The 11,600-nt window shown below is 41.5% G+C and overlaps 1 protein-coding gene across 1 annotated transcript; it reads left to right on the top strand.

Annotated features, from left to right (window-relative positions):
• Positions 1-274: 274 nt before the first annotated feature.
• LOC124125716 (nestin-like) lies at positions 275-10,717 on the top strand. The gene is made up of 4 exons (XM_046489084.2): positions 275-695; positions 5,901-6,521; positions 6,984-7,068; positions 7,214-10,717. The coding sequence occupies exons 1-4, from the start codon at positions 629-631 to the stop codon at positions 10,392-10,394; spliced, it is 3,954 nt and encodes a 1,317-aa protein (XP_046345040.2). The 5' UTR covers positions 275-628; the 3' UTR covers positions 10,395-10,717.
• Positions 10,718-11,600: the final 883 nt, after the last annotated feature.

Genomic DNA, 11,600 nt, shown 5'->3' with positions numbered 1-11,600 from the left:
TCCGTTTTTACAATTCCTTTTTGAACATGGCTCCTCTTAAATAGAAACAACATGTCGCTACTTGATGTCACGACTCGTTATGATCAGCCTTAAGCCCAAAGAGGCGCTGGCAGTTGAAATTGAACATTTGATAACCCACGACCTGCGGATCCGGGTCTGACTAAGGGAAGTAACTCTGCATTTATATTTGTAATGATTGCTTTAAAAATAATGCTTGTTCTTCAAGATCAATAACGTCAATACAACAAATACAGTATAAAGTGTTCACGAAAAGGAAACAGGACAACCAGGTTTAGTGCACCACGGAACCTTTATAAATGGAGTATGCTGACAGCATCATTGCAAACACAACGTTTAAATGTGGTGGCCCTCTAACAAGGAAAACCCTTCGGCATATCAGCTTGGATCATTTGTTGCTACATAAAGCACATAAAGCCACCAAGCTGCCGTATACAGTGTGATAAGTGCGAGAACAATGGCTGTTGTTACACGCGAACGGACAAGGAAAGTTTTCCTACAGTTTGGTTGAAGCTACTCGACTAGTTGATAGCTGAATTTAAGCTAGAAAATGAAACTCAGAAACAGCCGTTTGGAAGGATGTACAGAGCGACCAAACTGTGACTAGAAAATGGCAACTACCATGTCGATGGTGTTTTGTTGTGGGTTCATTCTCGTGTGTGAAGTTGCGGTACACGGTAAGTAGACGTCAAATGTATGTTCAATGTCGACGCATAACACTTTATTTGTGAACACGGCATTGACACTTCTATAAGGAAACATATTGTTATGTTTACAATTGGAAAATGTCGGGTTATAGCGTGCGTTTTGCGCCCAGTGGGATCTGTTTCGCCGGATAATCGAGACTGGTTGTTCTCTGGCTTTGACGTTTTATATTCATATTTTCTATATTTCATCTGACGGATTTATGCATGAGGGCCACGGTGTGGCCCAATGAGAGCCCAGTGGTGGCTCCGAGGTGACCCAAATGTTGCCTTGTGGTGGCCCAATGATGGCTCAGGCGTGACTTTGAGGTGGCCCAGTGAATGCTCGGTGGTGGCCAAAATGTTGCCTATTGGTGGCCCAGGGATGGTTCTGGTGTGACCTTGAGGTCATCCAGGGGTGGCCCAAACGTTGCCTATTTCGGCCCAGTGATGGCTCAGGTATGACCCGGAGGTCATCCATTTGTGGCCCAAACGTTGCCTATTGGTGACCCAGTAATTGGTCAGATGTGTTCTTGAAGTCGCCCAGTGGTGGCCCAAATATTGCCTTGGCAAGGCCCATTGGCGGCTCAGGTGTTCCCACGCGGTGGTTTGACGGTTCCTCGGTGGTTGCACAAATGTTGCCTATTGGTGACCCAGTGGTGGCCCAAATATTGCCTTGGCGTGGCCCATTGACGGCACATGTGTTCCCATACGATGGTCTGACGGTTCCAGGAATACTGTTAAAAGCGGCGTTAAACCCAACTCACTCACTCACTCACTCTGACGGTTCCTCGGTGGTTGCGCAATGTTGCCTATTGGTGCTCCAGTGATGGGTCACATGTTGCCTTGATGTTGTCCAGTGGCCCCTCGGTGGTGGCATAAATAAAATTTTGCTTAGAGGTGGTCCCTAGGTGGATAAGGTGTTGCCTAGTTGAGGTCTATAAAAGTCTCAGTGGTGACACAAAAGTTGCCTTGTGGCGTTCCAGTGGTGGTCCAGTGGAGATTCGGTAGTAGCCCAATGGTCGCCATGTGGTAGACACCGGTACAGAATAGGTCCCCGCAAGTACCAAATACTTGTAATAGGTAGCGGGTGGTTATGCTTTGTGCTCTTCCTGATTGTATGTCGTCGTTGCCCGATCATAATATGTGCCACTTGTTTGCCTAGTCCACGTTGTATGACGTTACTGTGGCGTTGGACACAGTTATTTGAACTTTTCTTTATGATACCAGTGGATAATATTAGCAAAATTGAAAATATTAAAAACCCAAAATTTGATTTGAAAATGAACAACATGTAAGATTATACTAAGCATCGGCATTAGGAACATGAGACTTGTTAGGGACTTAATGTTATTTCTGAACCTTTGGAGCAAGTACATCAATGCCAGAGAAAAACCAGTCTAGATTATCTGCCGAAACAGATTCATTTGGTTGAAAAGTTAAGGCAAATAGCGGTGACAATTATGAACGGATCTCTGAAAATGCAAGATGGTGTACCATGGCTTCGCTACGAAAGGTATAGCTTGGTTTATGTGTTGTTTTACGCCGCACTACGCGGCAATATTCCAGCTATATGACGGCGATCTGTAAATAATCGAGTTTGGACCAGACAATCCAGTGATTGATATCATGAGCATCGATACACGCAATTGGGATCGATGACATGCTTTAACCAAGTCAGGGAGCCTGACCACTCGATCCCGTTAGTCGCCTCTTACGACAAGCATTGTCGCCTTTTACGGAAGCATTAGTTGCTTAAGACCTTTTCAACCCCGTACCTTCCGGTCGGTAAAGCTTGGTGTGTTGCTGACACTGATGGGCTATGTATCAATCAGCAGACAATGATAACCCCAGAGAATAACCAGTTTCGAATATGGAATATTCTTTCTGGTGGGCAATTGACTTGCCTTTGAATGTGTTTGTGACCGAGGTCACCGCTGGGGCAAAATACGCTTACCTATTCGCGAACACCTGGTATCATCACTATTTGATAGCGATTCACAAGCACATGCTCATGATGTAGTCTTACAACCTAAAACGGACTTTGCTTTTAGCAGATATTTCTTATGAATATAGAAATGTTTTTAATGCTTTTATTAACCCTTGCCCTTGGTGGTGGAACCTTATTTGAAATGTTTAGCGAAATATGTTTTTCCGTAAAAATTGAATAAATCTACAATCATGCAACGGAGAAATGTTGACGCCATAAAACCACAGATTATACCACCTACCTTTTTTTGGTAAAAACATTGTACTGTCCAATCCGTATTTTATTCAAACTAATATACCGTGTATGTTAAAGGTTGAATGATGCTTTGAGCCACGTTACATACACATGACACACGTGTTAGGTGAGGGGAAATGGGGTTTAACACAGCGTTCCAGATTACTGCACTTATATAGTGAGTGAGTGAGTGAGTGAGTGAGTTGGGTTTAACGCCGCTTTTAACAGTATTCCAGTCATAACACGGCGTGTCAGCTTAGTGTGGGAGGAAAGCCTGAAGTGATGCAGGTCTCAGACGTTTACCACTTCGGTGAAACCCACGAGCAAGGGTTTGGTGCTGACAAACTTAGAAACATAATCGGGGCGAACCGGGATTGGAACCCACAATCATAGGTTTCTGGCGTGCCTAAAGGACGCAACTCTGCACAGCGAATCGCAGCGCCTTAGACGACTGGGCCACCCGTGCCCCCACTTATATAGTGACGTGCAAGCACTCGAGTGTGTGGCTGCATGTATTAATCCGGAATAATGCCGAGATACCATGCTGCAGTTTACCATACCCCACGTAGACACAATATACTGACCGGTCATTGTTTTATCCTCTTATTGTCTTTGTAACTTGCGATAGTTATGAACTACTTCCAACAGTCACCCCAACAAATCAGACAACCTGGACATTACGGATTGTAAACGATTATTTGTTTATTGCTCCTGGTACAGTCAGACTGGTTAGGCTCATCATCAGCCCAGGGCCCACACACCCTCTACACGTAGCCCAGACAGCAAATGGGACTTTCCAAGGAAGCGCTGCCTAGTCGAACCTTTCGGAGAATGTGAAGACTCCCCAACACAGCAGCTTTTTGCATAACCCATTGTGTCAGAATGGCAGTGTTCCTGGCAGCAAACCTGACTACTCTTCCAATGCCACTCAGATTGAGGTATATCAAACCTAAGGCAACCGAGAACAATGGAGAATTGGGCAACTTGGTACTAGGGATGCAAGCATGACATTTCGCATGCGAGGTCCGCATATTTGCCATATTTTCCCTGAATCTTGTCAATCACATTTGTGCCAAAAGGGACAGAACATTCAATGATATAAACGATTTCATTGTAATTATCAAACATAACACGATCAGGTTTGCTGGCTTGGATACGTCTAAGGCTGTTCCAAATTAGTTAGTGATTATCATTTTCCATGAGGCCCCTTGCATATTCTGGATCGTACCATGGATGGACTTCTGGGTCAAATACACAAGCATGGCAAAGACGGTAATAAAAGGATCAGGCCAAGCCATCATGTCGCTTATGATTCTGTGTTTGTGTCAAAGCTTTGGCATGCGCTGACAATGATATGGACAGTCTCATTAAGTTAAATGCAAACTCAACAATTCAAATTTACATTTCGATGCAAAATCACATATTGAAGGTTTCGAGTGGGAAGTGACTGGTCCTGGGAAGCAAACAGAAAGCCGTCCATTTCACTTGTCAGGCTAGCCGACCTCATCCAAGCGAAGTACTATTTTTAGATTCCTTATTTTGGATGTCACAATTTCAAGTAAACATACTTTCAGTTAATTGATGTCAGCAATATATACTCGGTCCATTTCTGTTGCCTAGCCTGTATCCAGAACAGGGAGAAAAGTAAACGTGCAATGCATTTGGATGAACTATACGTCTGATTCATATCCAGTATGAGGAAAAGGTCGACATGTAGACAGGCACCCTATATGATAACAAGATGGATATCAGTTTCCTATATGAAAATATATGGGAATATATATGTGTGTATGTTGCTATAAGGAAGTAGAGATTATTACCACTTATCGGAACACATTTGTCAGATATTTGCACAGTGTGCACATATCACTTTTCAGTCGGTATAGTCAACTGACTGGATGAGTGTTAACCCTTACGTGACCACTCCCCCTCTATCCATTCGTTCTTTTTTTATCACAAAGATTACCGCTTTTTGCAACTAAACAAAGGATAACAAACTGAACTAATCTATATTTGTAATTATATTATCAAATGGCGAAGTTCCTTAGCAGAAAAAATAGTATCTTATTCAAATATGCATAATTATGCAACTGATTATCAATTTCGATTAACGAACTTGTGACAGTTCACGTTGACCGAAGACTTAAGGGTGAGACTATACGGCAGGGTTATTTCCCCTTTACTGAGTTAATGCTCTTTACATATAACAAAATGTAAATTCAGAACTTCTTTCCTGACATGATCCGAAGATCACCAAAAAATAAGTGGTGTTTGCTTACTCACTAAATGTTTCACGCCAATGTGCAAGGCCGTTAATGAACATTAACGTCAATGAATGTAAGGAGAAAAAATACCTTTGAGATAAACTACACATCATTGTCCTTGATACATGGTCGCCGGTCATACAGCGGGAAAGACGTCAAAGTTGGCAGCGTCAGACATTATAGCCTGGTTTTTGCAGAGAGTTCTATTTGATATGGAAAGTGTTTTGTCGCTTTATTTATATTCAACTAAGAAGTAGGCTAAATAAGACATGACCCACAGGTATTCACTAGAACTGACGATGAACTGTTTGTGAAACATTTCGAACAGTATGTTCTGTGGTAGTATGAACTGACAGGACTAGCCTTTGAAACACTGTATTTCATCGTGTGTTGACGTTTACAGCAGATGCAGTCGGTGACATCTCAGTTTCAAGTGAAACTGGAATTCCCTGTCTGCTGCGTGTGCAGGGTTATCTGGTCTCCTACTTCTATACTTAGACAGGGTACTAGCTCAAAGGGCAACATTTACGAGGGATTACGAATAGACAATTACACTCCATTCAATTGGATATCAAATGTATGACCCTAGTGAAATAATTTGCCTTAGATAAGAGTGGGTGTGGGAAATTAGGTATTTTCATCACTATGTCTGTATCTCTTCATGATCACATTTCGAAGACTGATAATAACACTTCATTATTACTTTTGCAGGATCACCATACACACCCGTGTCTTCTCGCAACATGTACTCCGTGTCTGGCGCTTCGAGTATAGCTGTGGCGTCATCAAATGATAATACACAGATCCAATCCTCCTCCCTCGCGGCCACTCTATCCTCAATACCAACGTATCCAGATCATACAGTGAAAATAACCTCCGCAGTATCATCTTCGTTACAATCTTCATCTTCAGTAGAACACACAGAGAAACCAAACTTACAAACAGACACGTTTGGAGAATCCCCGTCATTGGAATCTTTAACTGGTTGGAATGAAGGATCAGCAAACCCTACCAGTGACACCACAATGAAGTCAAGCCGATCAACCCTAATGATGCCAGTGACGCCACAGTCATCGTCTTTTACCGGAACTACAAGCAACGAACCTCCTTTTCTAACAGGTCAACTTCTGATAACACCTGTGACTTCGTTGATTGCTCCAACATTGACATCAGTATTCACACCGACAACGCCAAAGTTACCCTTTCAGCAAGTGAAAACACCCTTAGCTACCACTACACAAGTGTCTAGAATGCTCTGGCCTACTGGCATACGCGCGGAGAAGTTAATCCAAAATACAATGCCCATAACCACAGAATCTCCAAACCTTTCTGGTAAATATGTGTACTTTCCCCATATCTGATTTGCAGGTTACGTGTATCGATTGCGTTACATCTTGGGAAAAGGGTTGTATCTCAACATGCTTAACATTAGTGGTTGAGTGAGTTGGATATTTCACTGCTGTGCACATAATTTCATTTATTTCATGGCATACCGACTTAATCTGGGAGGAAAGTCCAAACTGATGCATATGTTAGACGTTTACCCGTTTCGTGAAACCTACAACAGTGTATGGTGCAGACAAACCTATCATCATAATCAGGGCGAATCTTGGATTCAAACCAACTAGCATCGGTTTCTAGAACGACTAATTTATGCATCTCCATAGACGGCCGAGCCTTTAGTAACCCAATCCCATAATGAGTCGACATCAAGAAACATCAATACCATATGTATTTGAATCGACCATTGGTACGTAAAAGAAATACATGCATATTTGTATTTCCTCTTTTCAGGTGAATATGTGGCGATAATAATCCTTAGTATCCTTTGTGGAATTGTCTTGATGATGATAATAATCTTCATCCTCTACAAACACAGGTAAATATAGTGTGTCATAATATATTTAAAGCTAATCATTGAAGCAAACTATGAGACGAAATTAAAGTGATTTCACCAGTAGATTTGTGAAACATGCATTGAAATGAAGGCCCTCAATCTGAAATAATCCCTATGCTTGTTTAAGGTGCTGCAGGAGGAGACGTCAAGAGGTTACATGGGTGGTTTATGATGATTTGGATGGCCCCAATACAAATACCAATAGATATGACGAAGAACTGTCCTCATCTGAAGTGAATGTGGAGCGTGGACTTCCTGAAGGGCATACCAACATGACTCCTCCTGCTTCGTTGTCTCTGGGTGAATCTGGACACACTTCCATCAGTACACATTTGCAAAACAGCTCACTCCAGAATGGGCATTTGGAGGGATCAGCACAAGAGCCTAATAGCCAAGAAATCAGACAAAATACAATACCAGAATTCAGACATGCTGTACATTCTGATTACATGGAGCTGTCATATTTCACTTCATGCAGTGACAAAAAAACTGACACGCCGAAAACGATCAACGGTGGATGCTGTAGGCCTGGGTCCGCTGATTCCTCTGCTACTAAAGATGACAAACCAAAACCTGCTGAAGATCACCCAAATGATGACATCAGTACAGGTGAACCCCTTGTGGTTAGTGCTAATGATAAGCCTGCGACTGGGACACTTAAGAGACCTAAATTAATATATGACAAATACGGATACACTCTGGTTATAAAGCATGGAGATAAACAATTTCAGGTTGTTGAAGATTCAGGTCAAACCAGAGCTATTAAAGACAGCACGTGTAGTTCCCATGTTGACCACACAGACAATCATGGGGTCTTATCGAAAGTAGAAAAGACTGCAACCGTGAACAGTCCTGTTTTGAAGCCGAAAGACAAAACTTCTTCCTTTGAAAATGTTCACTTGCCAAAAACAAAACTTGTAGAACGTCTTGTAGGTAGCAGCCAAACGGATAATCATGATGTAGAGCCAACTCATGCCGACGATCCTCCAATGTCACCTTCGAAAAAGACACATAAACACTTAAACCGTTACCTTGACTTATATTCTCAAATTGATGATGGCAGTTGTGGAAAATTAGGTGAAATGGACCATGTGGAAAATGTAGCAACAGAAACAGGACAACATAGCGGTGATACATATACACCAAGCATAGACACCGATATTGAAAATGTCGACGAGTGTGCCTTCAGTACAACTACACCATGTAGTAATGTTACGTTGGAAAATCATACAACCGATGCGAATTCAGATTATCATTCCTCTGGAGATGATACATCTCCAGAGGAAGATATAGACATTATGGCATACTTCATTGATTATGTTGCCCCACAAAAGACATATCTTGGTATCATCTATGAGTATGAAGAGGACGTAGAATTTGAAGATGCAGAGACAGATCAAGGCAGTGAAGGTGATGACAGTGAGAAAGAAGAGTCAGTTAAGGAACAGAGTCATGAAGAACAAGAAAACAGCCGACAACTAGCGTCAATAAGGATAAAACAAGATGAAGAAACGGAACATGTTATGGTAGTAAAGGAGGAAGGGACTGAAGATGAAGACATAGTGAGCAATTTGGAAATGCAGCCAACAGACAAAATGAAAGTTGAAAAACAAGTAGACACAGAAGGAGTCCTAAAGCATGACCAACGAGGAGCAGCAGCAGATTATGAAGACGAGGATGAGGATGCACATGGGGATGCAACAGACAGTTGTAGCCAGCATATAGAGTATCAAGGATTGATACAAACGATGGAAGGAGCGGACCCGATTGTTGATAGGGATGACAAGTTTGCCCACACATACTCTAATGATAAGCAAAAAGAAGTACTGTGTACATCATCAGATACAGAGAACAAGGACAATCAACAGTTAGAGACAGTGAAGAGTGAACTGTTAGAAGAAGAGCAAAGTGATGAAACAGGTATAAGCGATGAACAATTAGCGACAGCACAAGGGAAATCATTGGAAAAGCACTTAGACCAAAGCACAGAATTAGAGGAGGATGCTGTAGAAATGGAAGATAAAGAAGCCGAGATGGGAGACGAGTTTTGTTTTATACAAAATGAGCATGTAGAAAAGCTGGAAATGTCCAGAAAACTGGAGGATGAAGAGTTGGTGGAGGTACAGGTGGGGGATGATCAACAAGTGCTGGATACACCTGATGACACTGTAGGAAAGGAAGATGAAGATTCAGCTGACGAACTTGGGAATACATTAGTTAAGATGAACAGTAACCTTTTGGGAGAAGAAGTGCCGAGTGGCACTCTAGAACAGAAACAAGTAGATGTACAGGATGCCTTGGAGAAAACAGACGGAGAAGGCGTACAAGATGATGTCATGGAAAAAGAAGGAGCACAGGATACTGCTTTAAAAAAAGAAGACATCTTAGAAAATGAAAATGTAGATGCAATGAAATTGCAGGATAAATTTCAAGAAAGAAATGATGCACATATAAGGGAAGATGAAGAGTGGTCTGATGGTATCACAGACAGGATAGGCGAAGAAGCAGAAAATGGAAACCCAGGACATGAACAGGCACAGGAAGTGCCAGAAGAAACAGGAGAAATGGAAAATGATAAATTACAAATACAGGATGTTGTAGGAACCGATGATCAACCAAAAGAGGAAGTTAAAAGGATAGAGGTGCACGATGATGAACAAGAAGAACATGTTAAAGAAGCGGAAAGTGAAAAATGGTTTAAGGACAAACCCTATGACACAGTAGAGATGGACAGACAGGTTTGGGACATAACTGACACAAAGCAAAAGGAAATCGACAAGGAGAATTGTTCTTCTAGAAATGATGAGGTACAACAATCAGCAGACCGGGTAGCTGAACAAGAAACATTTGAAAAGGTAATCTACCCCGACGAGCAGTCAGTGGTAAGGGAAAAAATACAAGAAGGTGAAATTAAAGAGGAAGAAGACGAGGAACACGAGGTGAAAAATAAAAAAAATGACCATTGCGAGGGGAGTAGGGACATACTAGTCCTCGATCCAGAAGAAGGCAGCTCTCTGAGTGATGAGGACGATGGTTGGATGCTTTTCGATGAACCTTTGTCAGTGGTACTGTCTGCTTATCAATATTCTGGCAATGATTATCTTGATATTGACGAAATGGACACGATGGACAGTGATGACGATCAACCATTTGATTCAAACCTTCAGGATGACAGTTTTGCGCGAGATTATATTGAAAGATTACAATTTCTTCAACCAACCAAAGGCATATTATGTAAAGAAGGGACGACAAGGAATAAAGAAAAGCGCGTTCCCAAAAATGTTAGATTTACGCTCCCCGGGGAATAGAATTAGTTTTGAAGAAATGGAAACCACAAGACAACACACATAATACCTGTAATTGACAGATGCCTATGTTTTGCTGCATTGTTACCTGGCTAAAATAGGTTCTCAAAACACAATTGCTTGTCATAAGATGCGACTAAATTAGACTGGATGATCCAGCTCGGTGACTGGATTGATTGCATGAGATCGTGCCAGAGACGTTCTTCAAAAATATTTTATGGTTGACATGTGGAGGACATTTCGAAATTTGATGCATCAATGACAAAAACGATGTCCGATGCAATTCCCTGTTTTGACATGCACCACATGTTCCCGTGTTTTTCAGGTGAGCAATTGACTCTGCATGTGTTTGTGAAGGGTGCTACCGGTGGGGCAGGATACACCCACCTTTTCGCGAACACCTGGTATCATCACAAGTTGATAGTGATTCATAAACGCATGCTTATGAATGGTACACTCTACGAATGAATATGGAAACGGTTTTGTTTGTCCAAGATTGCAATAATTCTGGAATAGTGATGAATCTGGCGTTCAAAAATGTTCCCCTGTCAATATTGTGAAGTTCGGTTTCTGAAATGGGTAATTAGATGATAAGAACCATCTCGTTGAAACATAGTTAACATACATAAAACACAAAGTAATTTACGATTCAGTGAAGATGGGTTCCACCGGTGGGACTGAAATATGCATAATGAAATGAAAATAACTCGACTAAAACATGAAATACCCTGCCATGGTGTTTCTAGGATTGATTGTGTTTGAAATCAAGAGACACGACGAATGTGGAATTTTATCTGCTGTCAGATATTCATTTTCACAGTTTCTGCTAAGCTTGATATAAATATCAATTTGATGTGAAAGGAATATGCAGGAACAAGAAAGCACTTTTTTTGTAATGGCACCGTGTCAATCTTGACGAATCAATCAACCATTTAAAAAGTATGAGACGGATCAGAATACATCAGCGGCCATAGAATGTCATGTGAATACCGGTGTACATCAAACAAGAGTTTACATTTGCAGTTGCATGCGTCTAATTCATGTTGTATGCATACCATTGTCGTTGTATAACATTGTGTAACTCTATACATGTGTGTGCATCTAGCAGAAGCGTTGTTATATTGAGTTGTCATTAGCATATCTATATAAATATAGATGTGTTGCATATATTGTTTGTATTCTTCCTTGTATTTCACTGTTATTGTCAAA

Source organism: Haliotis rufescens, unplaced genomic scaffold (assembly GCF_023055435.1).
Source record: "Haliotis rufescens isolate VD_foot unplaced genomic scaffold, xgHalRufe1.0.p SCAF_5, whole genome shotgun sequence".
In the NCBI taxonomy this organism is placed as follows: domain Eukaryota; kingdom Metazoa; phylum Mollusca; class Gastropoda; order Lepetellida; family Haliotidae; genus Haliotis; species Haliotis rufescens.
The sequence above is the reverse complement of the archived record's forward strand: the minus strand, read 5'-3'. Positions and strand labels throughout refer to the sequence as shown.

Excerpts from the sequence above, each read along its gene's own strand:
- LOC124125716 (XM_046489084.2), top strand. The coding sequence starts at position 629 with ATGGCAACTACCATGTCGATGGTGTTTTGTTGTGGGTTCATTCTCGTG. Across the intron at positions 6,522-6,983 it reads AGAATCTCCAAACCTTTCTG|GTGAATATGTGGCGATAATA; the intron begins GTAAATATGTGT and ends TCCTCTTTTCAG. Across the intron at positions 7,069-7,213 it reads TTCATCCTCTACAAACACAG|GTGCTGCAGGAGGAGACGTC; the intron begins GTAAATATAGTG and ends TGCTTGTTTAAG.